Source organism: Grampus griseus (assembly GCF_964374135.1).
Source record: "Grampus griseus genome assembly, chromosome: 1".
In the NCBI taxonomy this organism is placed as follows: Eukaryota; Metazoa; Chordata; class Mammalia; order Artiodactyla; family Delphinidae; genus Grampus; species Grampus griseus.
The window spans coordinates 171,359,927-171,384,348 of NC_139017.1; the positions used below are offsets into that span (position 1 = coordinate 171,359,927).

Sequence of the window (24,422 nt, forward strand, 5' to 3'; positions counted from 1 at the left end):
TGCCCTCGAATGAAGACATGAATACTCCCCTTTGCAGAGCTGCTGGGGACAGAGGCAGGGAAAGGGCGCACTAGGGCCTGGTCCAGAGTTGGTGCCCCACCAGTGGTGGCGCTGGCTGTTCCCACATCACTCTCACCTGGTTTCTAGAGCTCTCTGCTCACAGGGTCCCTTTGCTCTGCAGCTAGATCCAAGAAAAGTGACAAGCCTGGGGAGAGTGGCATGGAGGTGTCCTCCCCTCTGTGATTTTTCCTCTGAGGCTCCCTGAGCTGCAGCCCCCAGGGAGCCAGTGACCCCAAGGTGGGGAAGCATCCATTGGTCCAATTGCCTTTCCCCTGGACAGGCTCCACCTGGGCCAGGTCGGAGCAGAAGCGTCAGTCCTAGCCTAGGGGTGCCCACGTGTGAAGCTGAAATCATACACCCGGGTTGGGGTCTACTGCTTGGCAAACAGCCTCAGAAACCCCCCTGGGCCTCCCTGTCCTGGTTCTGCTCCTCTCTCTCCCTCCATCGTCCCCTCTGCCTGCTTGAAGTCGGGTCAGTTCAGCACTTGTTTCCTGAGCACCTACTGTGCTAGGGGCTGGGCAGGGGTGCAGCAGTGCAGGGAAGTGGGGGCTCCCACAAACTGTAGCAGGGGCAGGTTGCAGGGGGAGGGGGGCAAGCACAGATATGAGTAACAGCAGTATCTGTGAGTGACTGCAGCTCTGTCACATGCCAGCCTGTTACCTTGGGCAAGTCACTTCTCTCTGAGCCTCAGTTTCCTCTCGTGAACCTGGGATAGCAGAACCTCCCTGTGGCTTTGCGAGGATTTGTTGGAATGAATGTGGATGAATTTTCCTGGCGCTTAGTAGGTGTTCAGGTGAGTTGCTTTCCTCTTCCCATCATATAGAGGACAGAGGTTTTGGGATATTATAGTGAGATGGACAAAAGTGCTGAAGGGAAGGAAGACTTGGTTCTGCTGGAGAATCGAAGGGACATCGTGGTTCCTGTCAGTTAGTGTCACTTTCTTGGATTCTGGTAACAGCACCCAATTTCTCTTTGGGAAAGCTCACTCCCACTCTCAGTGCCTGGCTGGAACTATGTAGAAAGAGGCAGTATTTTTCCAGGGTGACAGGATGCAAGCTTGGCACCATTTATGCCAACACTTGGACCAAGACAGACGACAGCAGGGCAAAGATGATAGAGAAGGAGACCCAAATCTATAATGGGCTTCCCTGGTGGTGCAGTGGTTAAGAATCCGCCTGCCAATACAGAGGACACGGATTCAAGCCCTGGTTCGGGAAGATCCCACATGCTGCGGAGCAACTAAGCCTGTGCGCCGCAACAGCTGAGCCTGCGCTGTAGAGCCTGCGAGCCACAACTACTGAGCCCGCGTGCCACAATTACTGAAGCCCGCACGCCTAGAGCCCGTGCTCTGCAATGAGAGAAGCCACTGCACTGAGAAGTCCACACACCGCAACGAAGAGTAGCCTCCTCTCGCTGCAACTAGAGAAAGCCTGCGTACAGCAATGAAGACCCAATGCAGCCAAAAATAAATAAATAAAATAAATAAATTTACTTTTTAAAAAAAGGAGATAACTGATTACATCACTTAGGCTGCTGGATCCAGCCATGCTTGAAGTCCTACCTCTGGATCTCTGGAGCCAATGCATTCTCTTTTTTCTTCATTTTTCTTCAACCAGTTAAAACTATTTCTGTGGCTTAAAGCAAAGTCATGAGGAATATTGGTGAGACTCCATGGGTCTGGATCATCTCTTCCTCCAAACTCTGCACCACTGTCACCACTGTTGAGAAGCCTGCTCTGATTACTCCAGGTGTCAGGACTCATGTCAATCCTATGGATTCATTTCAAGGCTGCTGGGTTGAACCAATATGCTTTACCCACCAAACGGGGAGCAGGGCTGTGTCTTATTATTCTCCATGTCTCCAGCACCCAGCACAGTGCTTGGCACATAGTAGGGTCTCAGTAATTCTGATGAAATGCAGGAGTAAGAGTAGGGGGTCTTAAGGAGCTGCATATGCAAATCATATGAGAAGTAGTAAAGGGTAGTGAGCCGTTAAGAAGCCTGGGTTTTGGAGTCAGACCCACTTGAATTTGGATGTTGGCTCCCCCACTTATTAGCTCTGTGACCTTGGGCAAGTCACTTAATTTCTCTGAACCTTGAGTGTTCTCTGGGAAGATAGAGAAAAGAACAATCAACTCCTTACAAGGTCGTCCTGAAGGCTGGGGGAAAATAATACAAGAAAAATACGGAGCTCAGGCTTACAATTCCTCACGCAGCTCTTTGCAAATAAAATGCAAACATGCTTCTTCTTCCTCTACCCGGGGAGCAGTCTGGTGGACAAAACGGGGAGGCGGGAGACCTCTTCATTCTCTTGCTTCGCTGAGATCCGTTCCTGCTTCTGCCGCCTGAGCCGGTGCCTCCTTCCCAGTCCCTCTTACTCAGCGTGTTCACTGACCCTTCACACCAGAAGGGCTTAGCCGAGACTGAGTTGCAGTCCCTTGTGGGGAGGGGGCGATGTGGAGGGCCCTAGAGGCCACAGTCAGGCTCCGGTCTAAGTGCCCTACGTCCATCATCCTGTTCAGTCCTCTCAACAAGTGGGGAAACTGAGGCACAGAGAGAGTAACTTGCTCAGGGTCATCTCCGTTAGGAAGCTTCTTTCAAGCCCATGTAGTCTAGCTCCAAGCCCTTTTACTAAACAGGCCAAGCGTGTAGGGAAATGTTCAAAAACCAAGTAGGGAGTAACCAAGCCACAGTTATAGCCACATGGAGTTCCCCACTCTCAGGCCCCCAAGCCTGTGTCCACTTGGGCCAGGCAGGGCCCAGCCTCTAGACCTGGCCGTGACAACAACGTCTGGCTCTTAATCCCCTCCCGGTCCAGTGTCCTGAGCTGGCTCTGGCTGGACCCCCTGGTTCCCACAGCCCCCTCTCAACTAAGCACACCCGCACAGCCTTCACGATGAGGGGCGGGACGTGTGGGGTGGCCATGGTGGGGCGTGAGTCTCAGTGGGCCGGAAAGGCCCGTCCTTGACCCAGGCCTTGAAGGTCAGAGCCCCTTCTGTGGACAGAGGAAGGGAAGTCCTGGCATCACGCACTTGGGAGGGTCCCTGAGCCTGCCCCAAGCCCTCGGCTGCTTGCCAGGGGGCAGAGCCCCGTTCCCCCACCGACCCCAGGCCCCTCCTTGAGCTCCCGCTTCACTGCGAGCCTCCACCAGCATCTATCCAACACCTCACTGCTCTCTGGCAGTGAGGACCCCCATCCCTGAGACGCCTCCTTGCTGAAGTGTAATGTGGCCTAGACCCTGCCAGGGCCCCTCGCCGGCCTCCCCGCTTCTCTCTTCCGCAGAGGTGGGCTTACTGTGAAGTTAATGAAACTTATGCCCAGGCCTCTCACTTGCACGGCCCCTGTGAGGACTGGGGGTCTCTGGAAGTAATGAAGTGTTGTAGGAGGGAGGGGCAGCCAGGTTACACTCAGGAAACATTTCTCTCTAAGTGTTCCTGGCAAACTGCCCACAGAGATGTCAGAAGAAGGACCCAGATCTCCAGGGTTCCAGCAGCTCGTCCTGCTTTTCTTTCCCATTCTCAATCAATATTCACTTTCATATGAATTTTGTATGCTTTTTTCTAAAAGGGACCCTTTCTTTTTTTTTTTCGGCCGCACCATGCGGCATGTGGGATCTTAGTTCCCTGACCAGTGATCAAACCTGCGCCCCCTGCCTTGGAAGTGTGGAGTCCTAACCATTGGACCGCCAGGGAAGTCCCTAAAGGAGACCCTTAAAATTGGACTCGCCCTGCTCTTACTCCTTGCAATCCACTCTCCAAGCCGGCCAGGCCATCTCGCTAAAGCAGCACGTGATCATCACACGCCCCGACACCCCTTCTGCGGCTCCCGCTGCTCTTAGGGAAAACGCGAAACCCCTCCCCTGTCCTGGCGATCTGGCCCCAGCCCACTTCCGTGACAGCATCTCCCACCACTGTGCCCGTTGCCTCCTGGGCTCCAGCCACACTGACCCGACCCCTCCTCCATCCCTCAGGCCACTCAGGAGCCTTGAGACCTGCCTGGGCTTCACCACCACCCCATGTCCTGGGAACTCCCCCTCAACCTTCAGGATTGGTTTCTGCAGCTCTTTGTCAGCGAGGTCTCTCTGAACTCCAGACCACATCACACCCTTCACAACACCTGGACCCTCCACTGATGCTGACCACACCTGCTTGAGGTAACCCTGCTCTGACCCTGGAGGCCCTCATCTCATTCACCCAGTTGCTCAGGTCCCAAATCAAAGAGTTCCCAGGATTCCTCTCTTCCTCTCAAGCCCACATCTAATTGACCAGGAAATCTTATCAATCTCTCAAAACATGTTCAGAATCCAACCATCCTGGCCACCCCCACGGCCACCACCCTGGTCCAAGCCCCCGTGCTCTCATCTGGGTTGTTTTAAATACCTTCAAACTGGTTTACTGTTCCTACACTGTCTATTCTAAAAACAGCAAGGAGAGGAATCCTTTAAAAACGTAAAAGTCAGGGCTTCCCTGGTGGCGCAGTGGTTGAGAGTTCGCCTGCCGATGCAGGGGACACGGGTTTGTGCCCCCGTCCGGGAAGATCCCACATGCCGCGGAGCGGCTGGGCCTGTGAGCCATGGCCGCTGACCCTGCGCGTCCGGAGCCTGTGCTCCGCAACGGGAGAGGCCACAACAGTGAGAGGCCTGCGAACTGCAAAAAAAAAATAAAAAAAAATAAATAAAATAAAAACGTAAAAGTCAGATTATGTCACCTCCATGTGCAAACCCTCCACTAGCTGCCCGTCACAGGGGAATAAATTCCTAATGCTGGCTGTGGCCCTGAGCAATCTGGTCCCTGCCCACCTCTGTGACCTCATTCCCGCCACTCCATCCTCTCTGTGAGGCTCCAGCCATGCTAAATTTCCTGCTGTTCCTGGATTCTCCCAGCTTGTTCCCACCTCAGGGCCTTTACCCGTGCCGTTCTCTCAGTCTGGGGTGTTCTTCCCTCAGCTTTCCGCTTGGCCTGCTCCTGCAGTCCATTCAGGTCTCCTCAAAGAAGCCTTCTGTGGAAGGCAGCTTCTAAAACGGCCCCCTGAGAACCCCCACCCTCTGCCATGCCCTTGTGTAATCCCTTTCTCTAAAGGGTGGGCTAGACCCAGCGACTTGCTTCTAACCAACAGAATAGAGCAGAAGAGTGGGATGTCGCTTTTAACACGGGGTTACAAAGACAGTGACTTCTGTCCTGCTCATCTTCTGTCTGTCTCCCTGACTTGCATCACAGAGGGAAGCTGGCTGCCATGTCGTGGGCTGCCCTATGGAGAGGCCCACGTGGCAAGGAACTGAGGGAGACCCTGGCCAATAGCCAGAGAGGAACTGAGCCCCTCGGTCCACTAGCCCGTGATAGACTGAATCCTGCCGACAGCAACGTGAGTGAGACTGGAAGTGGATCCTGCTCCAGTCGAGCCTTAGGATGACACCACAGCCTTAGGTGACACCTTGATGTGGCCTGTGAGACTCTGAGCCAGAAGACCCAGCCAAGCTGCACCTGGATTCCCAACCCCCAGAAAAAGCGAGACGATAAGTGTCTGTTGCTTTACGCTGCTGTTTCAGGGCCATTTGCTACATAGCTGTAGATGACAAATACACCCTCCTTCACCCCCGTCACTCTGTCCCCAGGCCCAACTTTTTTTTTTTTTTTCCCAGCACCAGTTGCTACTTGGGCATCTTGCTCATCCTCAGTGTTTGCCCCAGAGCCTCGCCCCATGCAGATGTTCAGTAATAGGGGAAGGAATGCAGGATATCAAGAGGGACAATGCCATAGCTCAGAAAACCCACAGGTGCGGGGGCTCAGGAGGGAGGAGGAAGGCTCACCCCAACCCCAGGTGCTCCAGAGGTACCGTTCCCTCTCAGCAGGGACTGGGGCTCGGGTTTCCCACCTCTTCAGAAGGATGTGGTTTCGGGCCCAGGATTGGGATCTCATGGTCCGTAGCAGAACAAGTTCAGCTTCATGGCCCTGTTGCAGACCGTACCTCTTCGATCTCCTCTACCCTCTGGACTTCAGGCCTAGTTCTCTTTGTTTGGTAGGGCTCACTAGAGTGATCTAATTTTTATACCCTTGTCAGATTTTTCACAAAAATAATTTAATAGATAAGAAAAGAATACTATTCCAGCCCACGTGGCCCAATTTTTGTTTGGAAAACAGTCCCTGTGCCCATAAAAAGGAAAGGACTGCCAAGTCCAATCTCCTCCCAGCCCTGTCCCCACCGGGTCCCGGGCTGTGTGGGGGGCTGGGAGGCCAGGGAACCTTCCAGCAAAAACATCAGGCCCGAGTTGGAACCTGGTGTCCAGTCTGGCTCTGGCAAGGGGCTGGCCTTGTGCTCACCTAACTGAGCCATTTCCTCCTAGACTGGAGCAAGTTTCCTGCCCAGAGGGAACCAAGCACACTCCCAGGCAGAGGGGAGCTGGGTTCTGTATTGGGGGAGGGGCATCCACAGGCACTTCCCCCACCTCAGTTACTCTGGGGCTGAAAGGCCCCTCCTGGGGGTGGGATGGAGAGCAGGGGATCAGAAGTTGGGCTCGAACTGTCTGTTGGTGGCCATTCCTGGAGGAATGAGCTGAAACCGCCCCGTCCGGCCTTGGGGCCAGCCTGTCCCTGTATCTCAGGTGCACCCAGGGTGGGGAGTGGAATCTTAGGCCAGACTCTGTCTGCTCCAAAGCAGTAGACTTCGGGTGACCACGGTGGGCTTTGCTGAGAAGTGGGACCCATTCGAGCCTGGAATCCTCAAAGAACCTTCTCCAGGTCCCACCTCCTCCCTGGTGCCTCCCCTGCCTCTCCCAGACAACCTGACCCTCACAACCCCTTTGGAAGTCCCCTGGCTGGCAGTCTCCTTTGCTGTATGGGGTCCCTCCTGGGAAAGGGCCTCTGAGTTGGGGCCCTCAATCCCCATGGACACAAACTACCTCGTGGGCTGGGTGCCTGGGCCAGGAGAACATGGGTGTGGGTAGAGCCTCAGGCTAACCTGGACAGAAGGTGGTGGGAACAACATTCCAGAACCTACCAGGAATGGACCTGCCATATTTTTTACGCCCACCTCTGTTAGTTTCCCTGGCCCCAATTCTTCAACAAGAAGTGGGGAGCAGGGAACATGCACAGCACTTGAACTCTGCGGGTCAGGCTACCTGATTCAAATCCTGTCTTGCCACTAACTAGCTGTGTGTCCTTGAGCAAGTTACTTAGTCTCTCTGAGCCTCGGTTTCTGACTTTAAAAAGGGATAAGAGTACCTGCCTCTTGGGGCTGATGTTAAAATGAAATGAGATAATAAAAATGCTCAGCGCAGTGCCCAACACATGGTAGTTGTTCTTCTGACAGGCTCAGAGAGGGGCAGTGGCCTACCCAAGGCCACACAGCAGGTAAGCAGGGGAGCTGGTACCCAACCTTTTTCCATATACTCTGTGGCCTTCATGAGCTGGGCCCTGCAGGGGATACAAGGCTGAACAGGGATGAGACGGGAAGGATCCTCGTGTCAGGGTCAGAGGTTGGGGACAAAGGGCACCAATAGAGGCCTAGGCATCATACTCCCTCCAGTTGTTTCTTAGCCTAGGATGGGACAGGATGCGGTCATCATCCACCCAAGAAGCAGATGAGTCCCAGACCACGTGCCCATCCATGCCACTGCATCCCTGTCATGTCCTCAGCCACAACAATAGTAAATTCCTGAACCCCAGGGACCCAGCTGGCCCATATCCCAGGAGCCTGCCTCAGTCAGAGAGCTCTGTGGCCTTAGGAAAGCCTCTTCACCTCTCTGTGCGTTCATGATTCTGAGACAAATCTGAGAGAATCACCTTTACTGTCTGTGGACAGGGCAAGGGAGGTTGGTAAAGGAGGAAGCCATTCTGAGGATACAATCTCTCCCCACCCCCCAACGCTCCGGGAAGGCAGGGCTGAGGGGCTGTACCCATTGCCCACCCTGAGAAAAAGAGGGTTAACCCAGCAGCCTCCATGCATCCCCACCCTCTGAGGGGCCCAGCCCCAAATCCTCTCCTCCTTCCCGGGGGCCCCCAGTGCTCCAGGTGGGGGGCAGCCCTGCCGTCCTGCCGCCAGGCAGTATCCTGGGGTCAAGGCCTCCAGGTGAGCCCGGGCGGCTCTGAGAGACTCCGGGTCCTTGCTGAGCTAAGTCAAGAGGGGGCCGTCCCCTGCGGCCGGGCAGGTGCCGAGGGCCGGGGCTGGCTTGGAGCTGACGCGGAAGGCCTCTGGGATGGAAAATCCTGCGGGCAGGCAGGGAGGAAGGGATGGAGGGTGCCACTCAGTTCCCCCACCCCACAGGGGGGCCTCAACCTCCCGATTTTCAGGACCTTCCTCCCGTTCGGGGTCTTCTGGGGCACTGGATAGGGTGGGGGGCGCCCGCCCCGTTCCTAGTGACCCTGGCTACCGAGGGGTCAAAAGTTAACCGCAGGTAGGAGAGGGGATTTCAGCCGCCTCCGACCCCCACCCCAACGGAGGTCACCCGGCTCTTCTGAAAACCTGTCGAGGCTCCCAGGGCTGTCTGGAGTGAGGCTTCAGTGTCTGGGGCACGTTCAGGGAGGGGGTGCCCACCTGTATCTGGCAAAGATCAAACAGGGTGCGGGTGTCCAGCAGGCACCAGAACTCGCCCAGCAGGGAGGTGAAGATGCCCACGAGGTCCAGCCAGCGGCCCACGGTCAGCAGCAGCAGAAAGAGGCCGCACATGCGTACCAGCACCGTCTGGACCTGGCTCTGCAGGCCGGGATGCTGCTGCCGCTCCTCTGCAGAGACACGGTCCCTGTCACCGTCCGCCTGTCTGCCTGCCCTGAGGTCCCGCCGAGTCGCTTGCCTGGACCCCCCAGCTCCCCCCGCCGCTCTCCTCAGCGCGTGCCTTCCCCTCGCCAGGCAGCCCCGCTCCCTTCCTTCTCACACCACACCCACTCCCAGCAACTACAGGGGTGCTTCTTCCTCCCAGGCCTCACTGCCCACCCCCAGTCTCCCCCTGCAGTCAGGACAGGAGGTGTCCTGACTCCTCTTTCCTGCACTCCCTCGTCCGTTCCATCAGGAAGCCCTATGAGCTCTTTCTACCAAGTAGATCTGGGTCCCAGCGCCCTTCATCTCTCACAGCAGGCTCCTCACTGGGCTCCCGTCTTCTGATCTTGACCCTACAACTCAGCGTGTACTCAGCAGCCGGTAGTCTTCCCAACACACTAACGAGGTGAAATCATTCCCCTGCTTACAATCCTCCCAGGACTTCCCACTGCATTTGGAGTAAACTCCAAACTCCTCACCTTGGGAGGTCCTGCCCCATGTGACCGGAGTCCCCTCTCCGACCTCATCTCATCTCTGACTTGGTCCCCCTTGCTCTCTAGCCCCAGCGATCCAAGTTTTCACCAAGCATGCTAGATTCCTTCCCACCACAGGGCCTTTGTACCTGCTGTTCTGCCTGCCTGACTGCCCTTCCTTGTCCTGACTCTTCCATCCCATCCCTACCCTGCAACCAGGTGGCTCCTCCTAGAGCCCAGATCTGATCAGGTCACTTTCCCCTGCTTAAAACCCTGCAATGGGGCTTCACTGGTGGCGCAGTGGTTGAGAGTCCGCCTGCCAATGCAGGGGACACGGGTTCGTGCCCTGGTCCGGGAAGATCCCCCATGCTGCGGAGCGGCTGGGCCCGCGAGCCATGGCCGCTGAGCCTGCGCGTCCGGAGCCTGTGCTCCGCAACGGGAGAGGCCACAACAGTGAGAGGCCCGTGTACCGCAAAAAAGTAAAAAATAAAAAAATAAAATAAAAAAATTAAAAAAACCCCTGCAATGGCTTCTCATCACACTGCCTTGCCAGGATGATGACAGCTCTCCATCAGGCCCCTGTGAACCCAGCCAACCTCATCTGCTCCACTTGCCTCCGTGACAGCACTCCGTTTTCATGCCTTGTCTCACTTCTGGGCTTTGGCATTTATGATTCCCTCTGCCAGGATTTCCTTTGCTCCCTCATCTCTCCCAGGGGCTCCTGCTTATCCTTCAAGGCCCAATTCAAGTACCGTGTCTCCAGGCTCCCCCTGCACGCTGCACCCTTATCTGAGTTGCCCCACTGTGTGGCCCCTGCTAGCAGGCTGGGTGCTCTGGGATGGCAGGGGCAGGGTCTGAGTGTCGTCGGCCTCCCCAGGGCCTAGCACAGCGCTGGGCCTGGGTCAGACGGTGGGATGTGAGTGTCGAGTGAATGAACTGCCGCCCGCGACCCTCACCCTGCATGTAGATGACCAGCAGGGCGTAGCAGATGGTGAGCGGCATCCAGAAACGCACAGCCTCCGAGGTGGTCAGGAAGTCCCGGTTGAGGAGGGTCACGGCTGCCAGGTTGCCCACTGCAAAGGTCACGGCCAGGGCGCGGCCCAGCAGCCGGGGGAGGCTGCAAGCGCCAGCCAGCAGGCCCAGGCAGACCCCACAGTAGCGCTGGCTACTGTGCAGCTCGTAGAGCTGGCAGACGTGGCGGCGGAGGCGCCGGGTGCCCGAGCGGAGCAGCGCGGCCAGCCCCAGGCCCAGCAGCAGGTTCAGCGTGCGGTGCGGGGCGCCCTCCTGCAGGAAGCTCAGGCTGCAGGTCAGCCCGCAGCCCAGCGAGTACTGGCACAGTAGGTACAGCTGCAGCCTCTCGGTGCCCCGGGCGCCCTGGGAGGGGGAGGGGGCAGAGAGGGGCCACGATTGTGTGCGCTCAGCCCACTCCTCACCGCGCGGGGACCCAGAGGGTGTCAAGGTACAGGTGGTCCACTCTGTGGGAGGCCGTTCCCGAAGAGGGAATATTGCCTTCAGGTCAAGCCCTACTGGAATCATTTCTTTCAGCTTAATTTCAATCGTGATTATTACTTGGGACCTATCTGCTTGCTGAAGGGTGGTGGCTCAAAGCCTTCGAAGCCTGGGTTCAAAGCCCGACTCTACTTCTTGCTGGTTGTTGGCCACAGATAAGCCACGTAGCATCTCTGAGCCTTAGTTTCCCATGTGGGAGATCGGAATCACAGCAGACTTTTATCCCTTGTGGTTCTGAGGATGAGACGATGCACTCAAAGCATCTAGCACCGTGCCTGGCTCACGGGAAGCTCTCGACATCCGGGAGCTGCTGTGTTATCTTCTTGGACTGGGGTGGTGTCCACTCTGAGTGGAGACTTGGCTTTGGCGATGACAACTGGGCCCAGTTTCCTGTATTTGGGGGTGAAAACTAGGGCCCAGGGCCGGGCAGTCCTCACCCACCACCTGCCTGTGGTCTTACCTTGTCCAGGGAAAGCAGCATGGAGACAGCCCGGAGGGAAAACTCGAGCACCACAAGGGCGGCCACCCGGACCTGCACGACAGTCAGGATCAGGGCCAGCCCTGCCAGGTGCACGGTCTCCAGCGAGGCCCACTGGGCCCGCAGCCGTTCCTTTTCAAGCCGCCGCTCCGGGTCACTGTGGAGGTAGAGGGGGCACGGGCAGAGGGGCAGAACCACCAGCCTCGTCCCTGGAGGGGGTACCGGTGCCCCCAGCCACACCCTGGGGGTTAAGGACGGGTGGTCTCTCCCTCCCAGTCCTGCCCTCGGAGGAGGCCAGAGTCGCATGCAGTGTGGGCTCCAGGGGCCTGGGAGGGGGCCGGGGAGGCGGGCACTCACTTGGTACAGCCCACGAAGAAGTAGACCTTCAGGAGGTTGTTCAGGACGGAGACTCCGCAGGCCCCGACGAGGCCTGACGGGGTTAGTAGGGAGGGTAGGCAGCTTGGTAGGGTTAGAGGAGGGGGCGGTGGGAGACGCACGTGGGTGGGGTTCGTCTTGCGCCGGGCTGGTGCCCCGGAGGGGGTGGGGCTGAGGGGGATGGGGGAGGGGCTCACCTTGCAGGAGGGCGTCGAGGAGGCCGGAGCCCCACTCAAGGGAGGGGAGGCTGGGGAGCCAGGAGGGGAGGGACAGCAGGGAGAACATGGCCGCCAGGATCCAGCCCCAGCCTCCGGCCTGGTCTGCGCCAGAGACACCGCAACGTCACCACCACCGGGCAAAGGTGGTGGAGGCGAGGGGAGGGGCTGGGAGGGGTCAAAAGCCCAGGCGAGGGGAAGGGAGGGAAGGGGAGGGGAGGAGAGCCAGGGCCTTAAACCTTTGGGCTGCTGGGTTAAGACCGCTGCCCAGGGTCTCCCCATTTGGGCAGCATGGGGTGGGGGGCATCTCTGGGTGGGCTGGTCTCTGTCCTGCTTTTCTCAGGACAGAGACCAACCCACCCCTGGGCCTTGCCACCCATCCCTTCCTGAAGCCCCAGGCCTCGCCTCTTCTGCCCTCCCCCAGCCTCCAGTCTGGGTCCCGCCCTCAGCCCAAGGTCTGGAAGGGGGGCTTCGATCTCCCCACAGCCTGAGGTCAGGCTCTGCTCTCTCAGCCCAAGGTCTGGAAGGGGGCGTCGCTCCCGCCACAGCCCGGGGCTGGGATCCAGCTCTGGGCCCTCCCCTCCTGCGCCGTAGGGCAGCCCGCCTTGACGATCCTCCCCGTGTCCACTAGGTGGCAGGCCTCACTTGGCCTACGGGGCGGGGCTGGCTCGCCCCAGTTCTTTTGGATCCTCCTTTCTCAGACCGAGGAGAGCGAGCCAAGGGTGTGGGTTCGGGGGTCGGGAGACTGAGGCTGCCAGCAGAGGGGAGTCGTTGAAGTAGACAAAATAGAAAACTTTATTGGTTTGGAGTGTGCAGTAGGGCTGCCCCTGGGGAGCAGCTCTTTGCAGACATGGGGTGTGGCAGGGAAGGTAGTTCAGGCTGCTTGACCTCTCCGCCAGTCCTGCCCCTTCAGGGACTCAGCATCCACTTCTGTAGCACAAAGGTCGGTGCAGGCCTTAGGAACACGCCCATGGTGGGAGGGTGGCTGCAGCGTGGGGAGAGAGCCTGGGAGGAGGCCGCCCAGCTCTACTACCTTGGGCAGGTCACTTCCTTTCCCGGGACCTGAGTCTGCTCACCTGAACAACGGGCACCATCAAGCGCTACCTTCCAGGACTGTCGTGAGAATCTGTGCCAATGTCCACAGTGCTGGGCACCTAGGGGACCCTCAGTAAAAGCCCTCAGTTGATGCGCTGAATTGTGTCCCCTCCCCCTCCCCAGATTCATCTATTGAAGTTCTAACCTCAGAACGTGACTCTTTGGAGTCCTAAAGAAAGCAATTCTCAAAGGAAGTATTGATGAGTAAGTTAATATGCGGTCATTAAGGGTGGATCCTAATCCAATATGACTGGTGTCCTTATAAGAAGGGACTAGGACACAGACACACAGAGGGAAGACCGTGTGGGGACATGGAGAAGACGGCCATCTGCAAGCCAAGAAGAGAGGCCTCAGAGGAAACCAACCCTGCCGACACCTTGATCAGACATCTGGCCTCCAGAATTATGAGAAAGTAACGTTCTGTTGTTTAAGCCGCTTGGTCTGAGGTCCTCTATGACGGCGGCCCTGGCAGTCTAGCACAGACGCTGACATTACGGCCTCACGGTGCTCCCCAGGGCCTCCCCACGTGTACAGTGATCCCTCAGGGGCACCCCAGCACCCACGGTCCTGGCTCTTGCCAAGGGCACAGGTCTGGGCTGGGCAGAGCTGGGTTCTCTGCCCCTTCAAAGCTGTGTGGCTGTGGTCAAAGCACTTCACCTTTCTGAGCCCCCGCTTCCGAACCAGTAACAGAGCATTTCACCGTCTCCTACTGTGTGAGGACTAAGCGATCTGGCGCACATAAGTGGCCCAGCTCGTGGTAACGTTCACACCCTGAAGGAGTTATTATAACAATGGGATAAGGTTACCCAGGACAGAGAGGGAAGAGAAACTTTCTGGAGAACAGAGTGGGTGGTGATTCAAGGCGGATCTGTTGGCCCTGGGTGGGCCACGGGGCTGGGTTGACCACAGCTGTCTACACTCTCCCCGAACCTGCGGCAGGGCCTGGGCCTGGGCGGGCTCCTGGACGGCCATTCCCAGGTGGAGCAGGCCGTTGCTTCCTGCCAAGGGCACGGCTGTGTCAGGGTGAAGCACGCCGCCTAGCTGCCCTGGTGCTGGGCCCGCCCGGCCAGTTTCCGGAGCTCATCCCAGAAGAGCATGCTGAGGATGGTGTGGGGACCCAGGCGCAGGTAGGTGGGGCCCAGACCCTTGTAGAGCGCCAGGGGGCCCTCCTGCCGCCAGATCTTCACCAGGCAGTCGGCGAGGCCGCCATACAGCCGGCCCTGGGGACAGACACAGGGCAGACATCACTACAGGTGTCGTGGGGCCCTGGCTGGCACAATGGGGTGTGTCTGTGTATGGGCTTCTGTGGCACATCAGAAAGGGCACTCCCCCAAGCTCGGCAAATCACATAACAGTAACCCTTCGGGCTGTGAAAGTTAAAAAAGGGCCTCTTCCTCCAGGCAGCCACAGCCCCAGGCCAGGCGCTCAGCTTGGTTAGTGGCATGCGGGTGGATTTCACCGCTAACTCAGCCCGTGGAGGGCACCTCTGTGTTCGGCACACCTTGCACCAGTGTACGTGACGGCCCCTGTGCACCTGTGAGGCTGGGGGGTCAGGCCTCGATTCCAGTTCAGGCTCCCCCACCTACCGGCTGCGTGACCTCAGGCAAGTCACTTGATCTCTCTGAGCCTCAGTCTTCTCATCAGGAGAACGAAAGTTGTTGTGAGGACAGAATAGGATCCAGGTGTGAAAATGCTTAGTACGTGCCTGGGACATAGGTGTTCAGCAAACAAGCCGAATTAATGTGTGTGTGTGTGGGGCACACTTCTCCGTGTCTCTGGCTGTGTGTGTGTGTGTGTGTGTGTGTGTGTGTTGGGGGATGCTGTCCAGCTCCCACGCCCTCCCCCACTCTATCCCCTGCTCACCCTGCCCGCTCCGTCCACAGGCTGATTGTACAGCCGCGTGCTGACCACGTCGAACGGGGTCATGACTGTGACCACAGCTACGCTGCTGATCATGCCCCCGGCCAGGGCCACCAGCCAGCTGTCCTCTGGGAGCCACTGTGGGGACATACAGGCTGCTGAGCCCTGTAGTGCCCTCCCCCCTCCCCCACGTGGCACCCACCCCATCCTCTCAGCGCCCGGGGGCTGGAAGAGCTAGGGAAAGGGGGGCAGATGAGGCCCCTCCGGCCACTCCCCCCCCGCCCCCCGCCGCCCTGAGCTCCTTTACAGCTGGAGGGTTCACTGCGGACTCTCCACTCTTGCTGGACCCGAGGGCCGGAATCACAGCCCTGAGGGCAGAGTCAGGGCCCTCGGCTTTCTTAAGGGGCCTGTCACCACCCCCTGGGCTTCCCTGCGTGGGGTCCAGCTGGAGATGTGGAGGCGCGATAAGGGGCGCGGGTGTCCCCCGCTCCTTACCTGTTGCTCCTGCACCCAGGCCTTGGCGGAGGCGAAGGTGGCCAGCTGAGCAGCCGAGCCCACCATGACCCGTGGCACGGCCCCACCCACACCCTGCCACAGCCCCGCCAGGCCCCGCTGCCGCCAGATGGTCCCCAAGGCATCCAGGACGTTCTGCAGGGAGAGGGCACAGGGTCACTGGGCAGCCCCTGCCCGCCCAGGGGCCCATCCAGCCCACCCAGCCGGGGAAGCCCCGGGGAGTGACGGTCCCCACCTGGTGAGGGTGCTGGTGTCCCACAGCCATCGCGGCCACCGTCTGAGCCTGCAGCTGCGTTTTGACCTGTGAGAGCAGGGGTGACACAGGGCCTGGGGCTGGAACCTTAGAAGACCCTGGACGAGCTGTGCGTGTTGAGGGCACCCCTCCCCAGGCCCTGACACCCAGACCTCCCTGAGCCCACACCCGCAGCCTTGGGGGTGTGTGTGTGTGGAATAGGGTTGGAGTCGGCTTGGGTCTGCATCTGGTTGTGACCTGGGACAAGTGACTTAACCTTCTCTCCGCCTGTCTGCTCACCCTTGGAAGGCTGCTCTGGGGACCAAGAGAGATGATGACTGTAGCATCCAGGCTAGGATGTGGGGCCCTCTCTCGATGGAAGCTTTATGCTTAACTTGCACAGGGCATGCAGGAAGACAAGTGACCACGTGGCCCTGAGCTAGCACACCTCCTGCCACCCTCTGCCCCCTCCCCCGGCTCAGGACCAGTGGGGCGGGGGCCCCAGGGGAGCAAGGTTCAGGGCGAGGCCCTGGTGCCCTGGACCAAGGGGCAGATTCCAGGCCTGGGCAGGGATGTCCCGGGGAGCAGCCCCACCCCATCTGCTCCACGGAGGCCAGCCCAGGAGGCTGCAGAGCCCCCATGGGAGCTGGGTCCCAGGGTGGGAGCAGATGGAGACAAGGCACTCACCAGGTAAGCAGGGCTCCCCACGAAGGCTCCCAGTGCCCCTGCCACAGCGCCCGCGACCACGGTGCCACCCGGCTGCTGGGCGAGCCCGGCCTGGCATGCCAGGCTGTAGCAGTAGAAGCGGACGCCGTTCATGAGGCCCTGGTAGAGGAGGCCGGCAGCCAGCCCCTTCTGCAGGCCGCACAGCCCATCTGCACGGGCCACAGCGACGACGGAGGCCACAAAGCCCCGGTAGTGCCGAGGATAGGTGCCCCGGGCCTGCAGCTCCCCCTGCAACTGCAGCCGCGTCTTCACCACCTCCAGGGGGTTGGTGAAGACACAGGCCAGGCAACAGGCCGAGGCGCCCAGCACCAGGTCCACAGCTGGAGCCACCGTCTCCTTGGCCTCCGGGCCAGGGGCCGGCTGTGCCCGTGTCAGAGGCATGGGCACGGGCCCTGGGGTGGCGGTGCTTAGGCTGTCTTCACTCCCACAGGGCCACAGGGCTGGGGATCGAGGGAGCCTGGGGCCATGTCTGGAGGGCAGAGGTCCGGGTCAGAGAGGCCGGCTGCTGCCAGGCGGCCTGCTCTATCTCAGGAGTCCACCTACTCTGCTCCTTCCTGGGAGCCTGGGACACGCCCCCGCCGGCTCTGGACCAATCCCAGCTTCCTACGTCCCCCACACCTCCCTGCCGGGGAGGGCCTGGACCCTGGGATCTGGGGGAAAGGTCACCTGGGCCCCAAGGGAGACACGGGGGAGTGGGGGTGGGGGGGTGGGGCAGAAAGTGCCAATGAGCCAAGACACCTCCTCCCGACCCTCGGGTCCTCCAGCCTCCCCTCTGGCCCCGGGCAAAGCGCTGGTGCCCAGCCTTCCCTCTGGCCCTGGGCAAAGCGCTGGCGCAGCTGCCCTCCCTCGGGCTTGCCCAGTCCTGCTGTAGCTCAGGGCCCTGGGCAAGAGGCAGCTGCTTGGGAGGCTCCTCTCAGCAGCTCAGCAACGCCCCCCCCCCCGCCCCGCCCCCCTGCCACTGTGTGCCGTCCCCTTTCCCGGCCTCAGTCTTCCAGTCTGGCTCCCACGGTCTGTGGTCCCACTGCCAGTGAGAGCAGAGGGCTCCGGAGTCGTGTGGAACTGATCTGGGATCCCAGGAGCAGCTATTATGTGTGCCCTGGGCAAGTCAGTTCCTTTCTTTGAGCTTCGGTCTCTCCATCTGTAAGATGGGGATATGGATACCCACTGCAGAGGTTCTTCGGAGGATCACAGATGTGTGAAGAACGCCTAGCACAGTGCTTCACTCTGTAATAGGCGGCCCACATCCCCCCCTGCCTGGGGGCCCTGGGTGGGTAGGAGATGGAAAAATAAGGGCCACTGTGTCTCAAGGAGTGACCTTGCAGCTTTGGTTGCTCACCTGGTAAGGACTTGCCCCCTAGTCCTGCCCCTCCTCTTGGTGGGAGCTGCTCCTGGGCTGTGGTTCTCTGGAGCAGAGGCCCAGGCATGGGAATGGACCTTTGTGCCTGGTGAAGAGGGACCTCCCAGCCCCGGGCATTACTGTCAGGTGCCAGGCTGCTCAGGTCGGGGGCCGGCACCACCTTGCCCACCTCGGCCTCGGCCCCATGGTACCTCTCTCCTGCCAGGGCCACCCTGCGTCACCCGAGTCCCAATCAGAACCAGAGGCAGGGCCGCCCTGCCCAGAACCCCACCTCTGTGGCCTCCACACCTGCTTCTTCCAGGTGGCCACCCCTTTCCTCCCAGCTGTGAGGCCCTGGAGGCCGCAGTGCTGAGGGGCTTGAGGGCTGCAGAGCTCCTCCTAGGCCTGGCAGGCTGGGCACCCTCCGGCCAGCCCCGGGGTAGCAGCTCAACAAGAGGTCTTGGGGACAGCCTGGATTCTCCCGGGTTGATCCCGAGTGGCCGGCACTCAGCCCCCAGAGCTGGGGGAGGCAGGGCAGGCAGGAGTGCCCTGCCCTGGCAGTGTAGCCACGGCCTGGGACCCGAGCTGGTGGCTGCCCTCCCCTGGCCACTGCAGGAAACAGGAAGGAGGGCAAAGGTCCGGCCAAGAAGCTCCCAGGGCCCGAACTCCTCCACTCAGTGAGTGCTGGGGGGCAGCGGCCAGTGATCTGGATCCCAGTGTGGGCACAGAGCATCTGACGGAAGAGCATTTGTGGAATGAACGAGGAACAAAGGGCCGAGTGGCCTGAGAGGAGGTGCCGGAGATCCCTCACCTCCACCCTGGTCAAAAAGGGCCAGTGACGAGTCTTGGCAATATAACATGTCTATTTTATTTTAAAAAACAAAACCCAGGCCACCTGACCCCTTCCCCCAGAGGGCCCTCTTGGGAAGGACCTGGCTCCAGCCAGGCAGGGGACACAGGCTGGTGGGCTTTGCTCCTCTCCAAGCCCTCCTCCCTCCCCTTTGCTCCTGGCAAAAAGGAGATGGCCTGATCCCTGGGTCCTACAGGCACTGCCAGGTTTGGAGGAGGGGAGGTAGGGGGCCGTGGACATGCAGGGCCTCCTGGTAGCCAGGGAGGGCCATCCCGGCCCCCTGCAACCCCCCGGGCCCTGGAAGGCAGGGAGCAGTGTGCTTGGGGATGGAGCTAGTGAGGAGAAGACATGCACTGAGACCGCGGTGTTCCAGCTTCCCTCCCAGCCGGGTGAATGTTCAAACATGAACAGGGATGGCCGGGCACTCAGAGCCCCCAGGGCGGCCTAAGCCTCTGCCCGGGCCCCTGACCCAGGGGAGGAAGAGGGGCTCCTGCCCTCTGAGTCCTGCTCCCCTCGTGGAGTGAGGCGGTGGCCCCGGGGAAGGGGGCCGTGCATCTGCAGAGCCCATAGGGCTCGGACCCTCTGCCCCCAGCACTTCCCAGTTGCCACCTGCCGGGCAGGAGGCCCAGGGTGCTGGGCACCCGTTCTGGGTCCCTGGGAGGGAGACCTTGTCTCAAGCCCCACTCGGTGGTTCTGCTGCCCGGGAACGAGGGCGGGAGCCTGGCCCCAGCAGCCGCTCGCCCGCCTCCCTCTCCGGCCCCTCCAGGACGCCCGCCAGCTCTGCCTCAGCACCAGGGGTCCCGGGAGGCTCTGCCCCGGCACAGGCTGTCGCTCCGCTGCCAGGCGCTGTGGATGAGGCTCAGGGCGTCCTCGAACTTCTTCTTGTTGGAGGCTTCCTGGATGGCCTTACGGGGGAGGTCCACCTGGGTGGGGCGTGCAGGGAACCTGAGGGCTGCACCGAGAGCCCCCAAGGAGCCGAGGGGCCGTGGGGTTCCCCCGCACCGGGTGTAACCTTGCCCTGAAACTACATCCACGCTGCTGAGATCTCGGGCTCCTCAAGGAGGGGCTCAGGCCGACGGGGTGCGGCTCCCTGAGCCGCCTCCTTCCAGGGAAGGCCCCGGTTCTCGGAGGAGGGGGCTGGGGGTGGGGCCGGGAGGCGGGCCGTGGAACTCCGCCCAGGGCTGGTCCGGAGCTTCCGCGGGGCAGCCCAGCACGCGCTCAGACTGCGATCTGTGCAGGCATTCGATGAGGCCCTCTCAGCCTGGTGCTGCGCTCCATGCCCCCATCATCCGGGCACAGCTCTAGCCCCACCGTAGGCACTTAATGCCGGCTTTTTCAGGGTAACTGAGAAGGTCAGGAATGGCGTTTCCTGGGCTCTATGCTTAGCTTTAGCCTCACACTCACTGGGAGGCAGGGTCTTGCCCCTTTGGTTTTACACGTTCATGTCCACCCCAGAGCTCCTAGTATGGTGCTGCCCCAGGCCCCCAACTCCTGCCTCGGTCTGTGCCGTGCAGGGGCTCCTTTCCCTAGGGAACGGCTCCACTCCGCAGGGGCCTGGGCAGCCGGGTACCTGGTAGATGGTTTTCCACCCGGAGTTCAGTGCAGACAGGAATCGGTCCAGTTCAGATGTGCAGCTCAGGTAAATGACCCAGGGTGGGAGGGGCTGCTGGCTGTCCTGGGAAAACTCCTGGGGAGAGCGGGGGCCCCAGGTGAGCAGACACAGCGCTCCTTCGTTAGGGCCTGCCTCCATCGCCCCCCACCCGACTCACCAAGACACAGTACTCCTTGCCCGGTTCAGTGGAGACGGTGCTGATGTCGGCCAGCTGGGCAGTGCCCAGGGAGCGGAAGAAGCTGGTCTGGCAGTCCTCGTGGCACGTGAAGAGGCGGTCATCCGTGATCACCAGGCAGCAGGGGATGCAGGGGCTGGGAGTTACCCCCTGGGGGATGACCTGAAGGCACCAGCAGAGCGGAGGGGAGAGGCAAGCTGGAGCTCTCCAGGGCTGGTCTGCACCAGGACTCCCCGCGTCAGGGGCCTGCCAGCTCCTCTGCCCCTCCCTCCAGAGGCCAGGAGTACAGGGGCCGACAGGGGTGATGGTGGGAATGTCAGGCCACAGGCGGCCCTAACCTCCAGGGTTCACTCCTGGGCTGGCCCCTGGAAGTCCCATCTTGGTCCTCAGAGGCCGCTGCATGACTCGCATGGGCTTGGGGAAGGGACCCTGGGGACCCGGGGTGGGGTTGGGAGGTGGTGAGCGGTGGGGCAGGAGGCCCTCACCCCTTTGGACACGGCCTGGCAGAGGTGCTGCATCCAGTCAGCCATCTCAGCCTCGCTGCCGGCGCTCAGCTCCAGGCAGGGCCGGTCGGCGAGGATGACCTGGAAGGCGTGGGGCCGGTCCGTGGTGCTGGATCTCCGACAGCCACCGCACTGCTCCCCCCTGGGCCAGAGGTGGAGGGTGAAACGGGAGCAAGGGAGCAAGGGGGCAGGGGGGCGAGGGGCGCGGGCGGAGCCCCTGGGGTTGGCCTGCCCCGGAGTCCCGAGGGCTGGAGGACACCAGAAGGTGGGCCAGAGCCCTCCGGCTCGAAGGAGAGGCGCAAAGCTGCTGGGCAGCCCCGCCCCTTTTCTGTGTAACACCTTTTATGCACAATCACCAAGGTTCGTCTAGATACCTGAGCAGGCCCAGGTGAGGGCTGAGAATCAGCTCCTGGCTCCCGCCCTCTCGGAATCAGTGCACATTCATTGCTGTTCCCCTTACGGGCCGGATGTTTCCTCCAAGCGCACGCATGCGTGCGTGTGTGCGTGTGTGTGTGTGTGTGTGTGTGTGTGTGTGTGTGTGTGTGTCCATCCTCCCCATCAGGTCAAGCGCTTCCCAGGGAAAGGACCGCCTCCCCTATCAGATCGGGGGACGCCTCCCCTACCTGCTGGGATCCTTTCCAGGCAGGAAGCTCCTCTTGCTTCCCCACCCTCTCCCTGTTCACCCAGAGCTCAGCAGACCCCAGGGCACTAAATGGGGGTGGGGCCGAGGGGGGGTGCTCAACTGACAGGAGGGAGAGCCAGTTCAAGCCAGGGAGGACGGGAGCCCTGAGGCTCAGGCCCAGCCGGAGCCTTGACCTTCAGGCAGCGACACAGGCCCCGACACCTGCCCGGCCCCTCCCACTGCCCAGGACACTCACCCCATGTTCACTGAGAGCAGGGGGGTGACATCAGTGCGGTCGGGATACTGGTAGAGGATCCCGTTGCTGCAGGGGCACAACGTGGCAGGGGTGAGGCCTGTCCCAGGAACTGGGGGCCAGGTGGAACAGATCCCAGGGACCCCCACAAGCTGGGGCCTGAACCCCAGAGGCCAAGGAGCCCGGGGCCTGCCTTCTACGGCAGGGAGGGTGGAGGAAGAACTGCAGAGGCACAGCAGGGAGCGCGTGCCCCCAGCCCTGGGGACAGCCCCGGTCTTCACCTGGGGACTTCTGGGCTTCCCTGGGCCCCAGGTGGCTGGCTCTACAGAGAAGATCTGGGATCCCAGGGGATATCTGCTCCAAAGCCCTTGACGGGGAGGGCGCTGTCCCCCATCCCAACCTCCGGGCCAGAGCTGCGGGGGCTCCCACCTGAGCACCACGAAGCACGTCTTCCAGTGTTCCTTGCCCAGGTAGGAGGTGCCCGCCTTGTAATGCAGCATGCCTTCTTTGGTGACGGCACCCTCAGGGGGTGAGCAGTGGCAGGGGATGCGGCCCAGGGACTCATCCTGGGGGTCCTGCCAGTGCACGAGCCCGTAGAAGCACACAGAAACAGTGGTCGCCTGGGGAGGGGGCAGGGGACAGAGCGGTGAGGTCTGGGCCAGAAGCGGGAGTGGCCGCTGGCTGGCGGGGTCAGGACACACCCCAAGTGGGGAGGGGGACAGGCCGGGAGGGAGAGCCCCTCCCAGGTGGGTGATGGAGAAACGCTAAAGACAGTTATTTGCACCTATTTGCACCTCTTGACCCTAATACCAGGGCTGTCATCTCGGGGACGACACCCCCTCCTCCCCAGGTGCTTACCTCACACTTAGATTCCTGGGCCACAAATTTGGCCAGTGCCAGCTTCTCCATGGTGGCATCAGTCAGGACGCTGGGGTAGGGTGGTTCCCGACAGCCCTTGATCATGGCTGACTTCAAAGAAGCCAAGAAGAACCTGTATGCGGAGTGGGGTTTGCTGTCAGAGGCCTGAGGCCCCCACCCCTCAAAGGGACATGGCACAGTCCTGGGGACTTCCGGCCCGAAGGGGTCACAGGATCTTGCGGGGAGGACCTGGCTGGGACCACAGCTCCGGGTGGCGGGTGGGGCAGTGACGCGGCAGCAGTCCATGATCATCAAACTGCGGCCGGGAAAGGCCTAACCCTTCCCAGCGGCCGAGGGGTCTTGGGTTGTGACCTCAAGGGAAGCAGCAGGACTTGTACAAAGACCTGATCTCAGGACAGTTTCCGTATGGAAGCACAGGGGGCACGTGTGGCCCCAAGGCCCCGCAGCCGGGCTTGCGCTTTCTCTGCTGTAGGGATCACTCCTGCCGGCCCCCTTCCTCTCTGTGGGCCACTCAGGGTCTGAGGGCACCCGTCGGTCAGTGTGCCCATCACCTCCCTGCTTCTCTGCCCTTCGCACCCCACTTGCCACCCTCCAGCCCCAAGGGCGTGGCCAGGCCAGTGGCAGATGCCGATTCGCCAGGCCTGCAGAAGGGGGCGTGTCACTCACTCGGCCAGGGCCACGTCCGCCGTGTCCAGCAGAAACTGCTTCCTGCGGTTGGTGCACACCAGCTTCACCGTCTGCTGGTCGAGGCCCACCTGCCAGAAACCACACCCTCACATGCACACGGGGCTTGGCCGCAGCTGCCAGAAGGGGCAGCCGGGGCCAGGTTGAGGGCGGGCTGGGGAGGGAGGCAGCGCACTCTGAGGTCACCACAAGGTGGGGAGGGATGGTCAGATGCACAGCGGAGGAAGAGGTACCCTCAAGCCTGCTTCTTATCCCCGGCTCAGGTAGAGAAGCTGCTCAGAGATAAGAGCTGGCACCCACCCCTGGGGCTGAGGCAGGGGTCAGCCTCGCTCTGCAGGTCTGAGGCGGGGCGGCCCGAGGAGCCCTGCCCTACGGCACACACCAGCCACGGAGCCTGTACTCACCGACACATAGTCAAGTTCATTGTAAGAAACAGCCTCTTCCACCAGGTATGGCTTCTCTGTGGCCCCTGAGAGAGGAGACCCCAATGTCTATTACCCCCAGTGGCCTCTCTGTCCTCCCCCTGCCCCATTTTCTAAGACCTTTTCTCCATGAGGACCCGTCCTTGCCCTGCGATCTGAAGTGGCGAGGTAGGAGAACGACATGGGGTGCTCATGGAGGGGGGCCCCAGGCTCATGTGCTGGGGCAGCTGGGACTGCTGCCAACCTGTTTCATCACCACATGCCGGGCAGCACTCTGTGCTCTTCAGCACTCTGTGCTGATCAATGACACTCAGGGCGGGGGGCGGGGGGAAGGAAACGAGGGCAGCCGTCAGCCTCATCCTCCACACCCTCGGCAGCTGCCCTGGCCTAGCCTGGGGGCGGCAGGCACCTTTCCGGAGCAGGTAGACATAGCAGTCTGTGAGCAGCACGTACAGCAGCTGCAGGTTGCCCTCCATGTGCCCCGTGCTCATCCGGATCATCTGAGGGGCCGAAGCACAGGGGTCAGGCACTGGGGCCCCGCGCTGCCCCAGACAGCCCGCTTCCCCTTCGGAGCGGAAGTGGCGGCCCATCCGGCCTCGCCCTTGCTGCGCGGGCTCTCGCTCCTTCTTGAGATCCCGGGACTTACTCTGAAGAGCTGCTCTTCGTTTTCTCGGAACACGTGGATCATGAGCAGGAGTAAGTGATTGTTGTCTACCCTGTGGGAGGGGTGAGCGCAGGAGGGCGCGGTGTCAGGCCGGGCAGGGCCGCGAGGGGCCGCACCGGTGCACATGGGCGACACACAT

General features: G+C 60.8%; 3 protein-coding genes across 4 annotated transcripts in view; all 3 read right to left on the reverse strand.

Annotated features, from left to right (window-relative positions):
- Nucleotides 1-7,585: 7,585 nt before the first annotated feature.
- On the reverse strand, nt 7,586-11,951 carry TMEM82 (transmembrane protein 82). Its single transcript, XM_082647615.1, has 6 exons — nt 11,840-11,951; nt 11,625-11,697; nt 11,250-11,424; nt 10,237-10,654; nt 8,589-8,776; nt 7,586-8,260 (listed from the first exon to the last, which is right to left on the reverse strand). The coding sequence occupies exons 1-6, from the start codon at nt 11,925-11,927 to the stop codon at nt 8,171-8,173; spliced, it is 1,032 nt and encodes a 343-aa protein (XP_082503741.1). The 5' UTR covers nt 11,928-11,951; the 3' UTR covers nt 7,586-8,170.
- Nucleotides 11,952-12,228: 277 nt separating this feature from the next.
- Nucleotides 12,229-16,825, reverse strand: SLC25A34 (solute carrier family 25 member 34). Its single transcript, XM_082658765.1, has 5 exons — nt 16,245-16,825; nt 15,561-15,626; nt 15,308-15,460; nt 14,816-14,950; nt 12,229-14,172 (listed from the first exon to the last, which is right to left on the reverse strand). Exons 1-5 carry the CDS (start codon nt 16,662-16,664, stop codon nt 13,990-13,992), a joined length of 957 nt encoding a protein of 318 aa, XP_082514891.1. The 5' UTR covers nt 16,665-16,825; the 3' UTR covers nt 12,229-13,989.
- Nucleotides 16,826-18,464: 1,639 nt separating this feature from the next.
- PLEKHM2 (pleckstrin homology and RUN domain containing M2) overlaps nt 18,465-24,422 on the reverse strand; it is a 38,009-nt gene continuing 32,051 nt past the window's right edge. For both annotated transcript variants that reach the window (XM_082654020.1, XM_082654021.1), the window contains 11 exons: nt 24,266-24,335; nt 24,029-24,119; nt 23,602-23,666; nt 23,180-23,268; nt 22,493-22,625; nt 22,064-22,254; nt 21,638-21,703; nt 20,742-20,901; nt 20,239-20,418; nt 20,040-20,156; nt 18,465-19,392 (listed from right to left, as the gene is read on the reverse strand). In XM_082654020.1, coding sequence (XP_082510146.1) covers nt 19,255-19,392; nt 20,040-20,156; nt 20,239-20,418; nt 20,742-20,901; nt 21,638-21,703; nt 22,064-22,254; nt 22,493-22,625; nt 23,180-23,268; nt 23,602-23,666; nt 24,029-24,119; nt 24,266-24,335 — 1,300 coding nt within the window. In that variant the 3' untranslated portion in view covers nt 18,465-19,254. The remainder of the gene's footprint in view (nt 19,393-20,039; nt 20,157-20,238; nt 20,419-20,741; nt 20,902-21,637; nt 21,704-22,063; nt 22,255-22,492; nt 22,626-23,179; nt 23,269-23,601; nt 23,667-24,028; nt 24,120-24,265; nt 24,336-24,422) is intronic.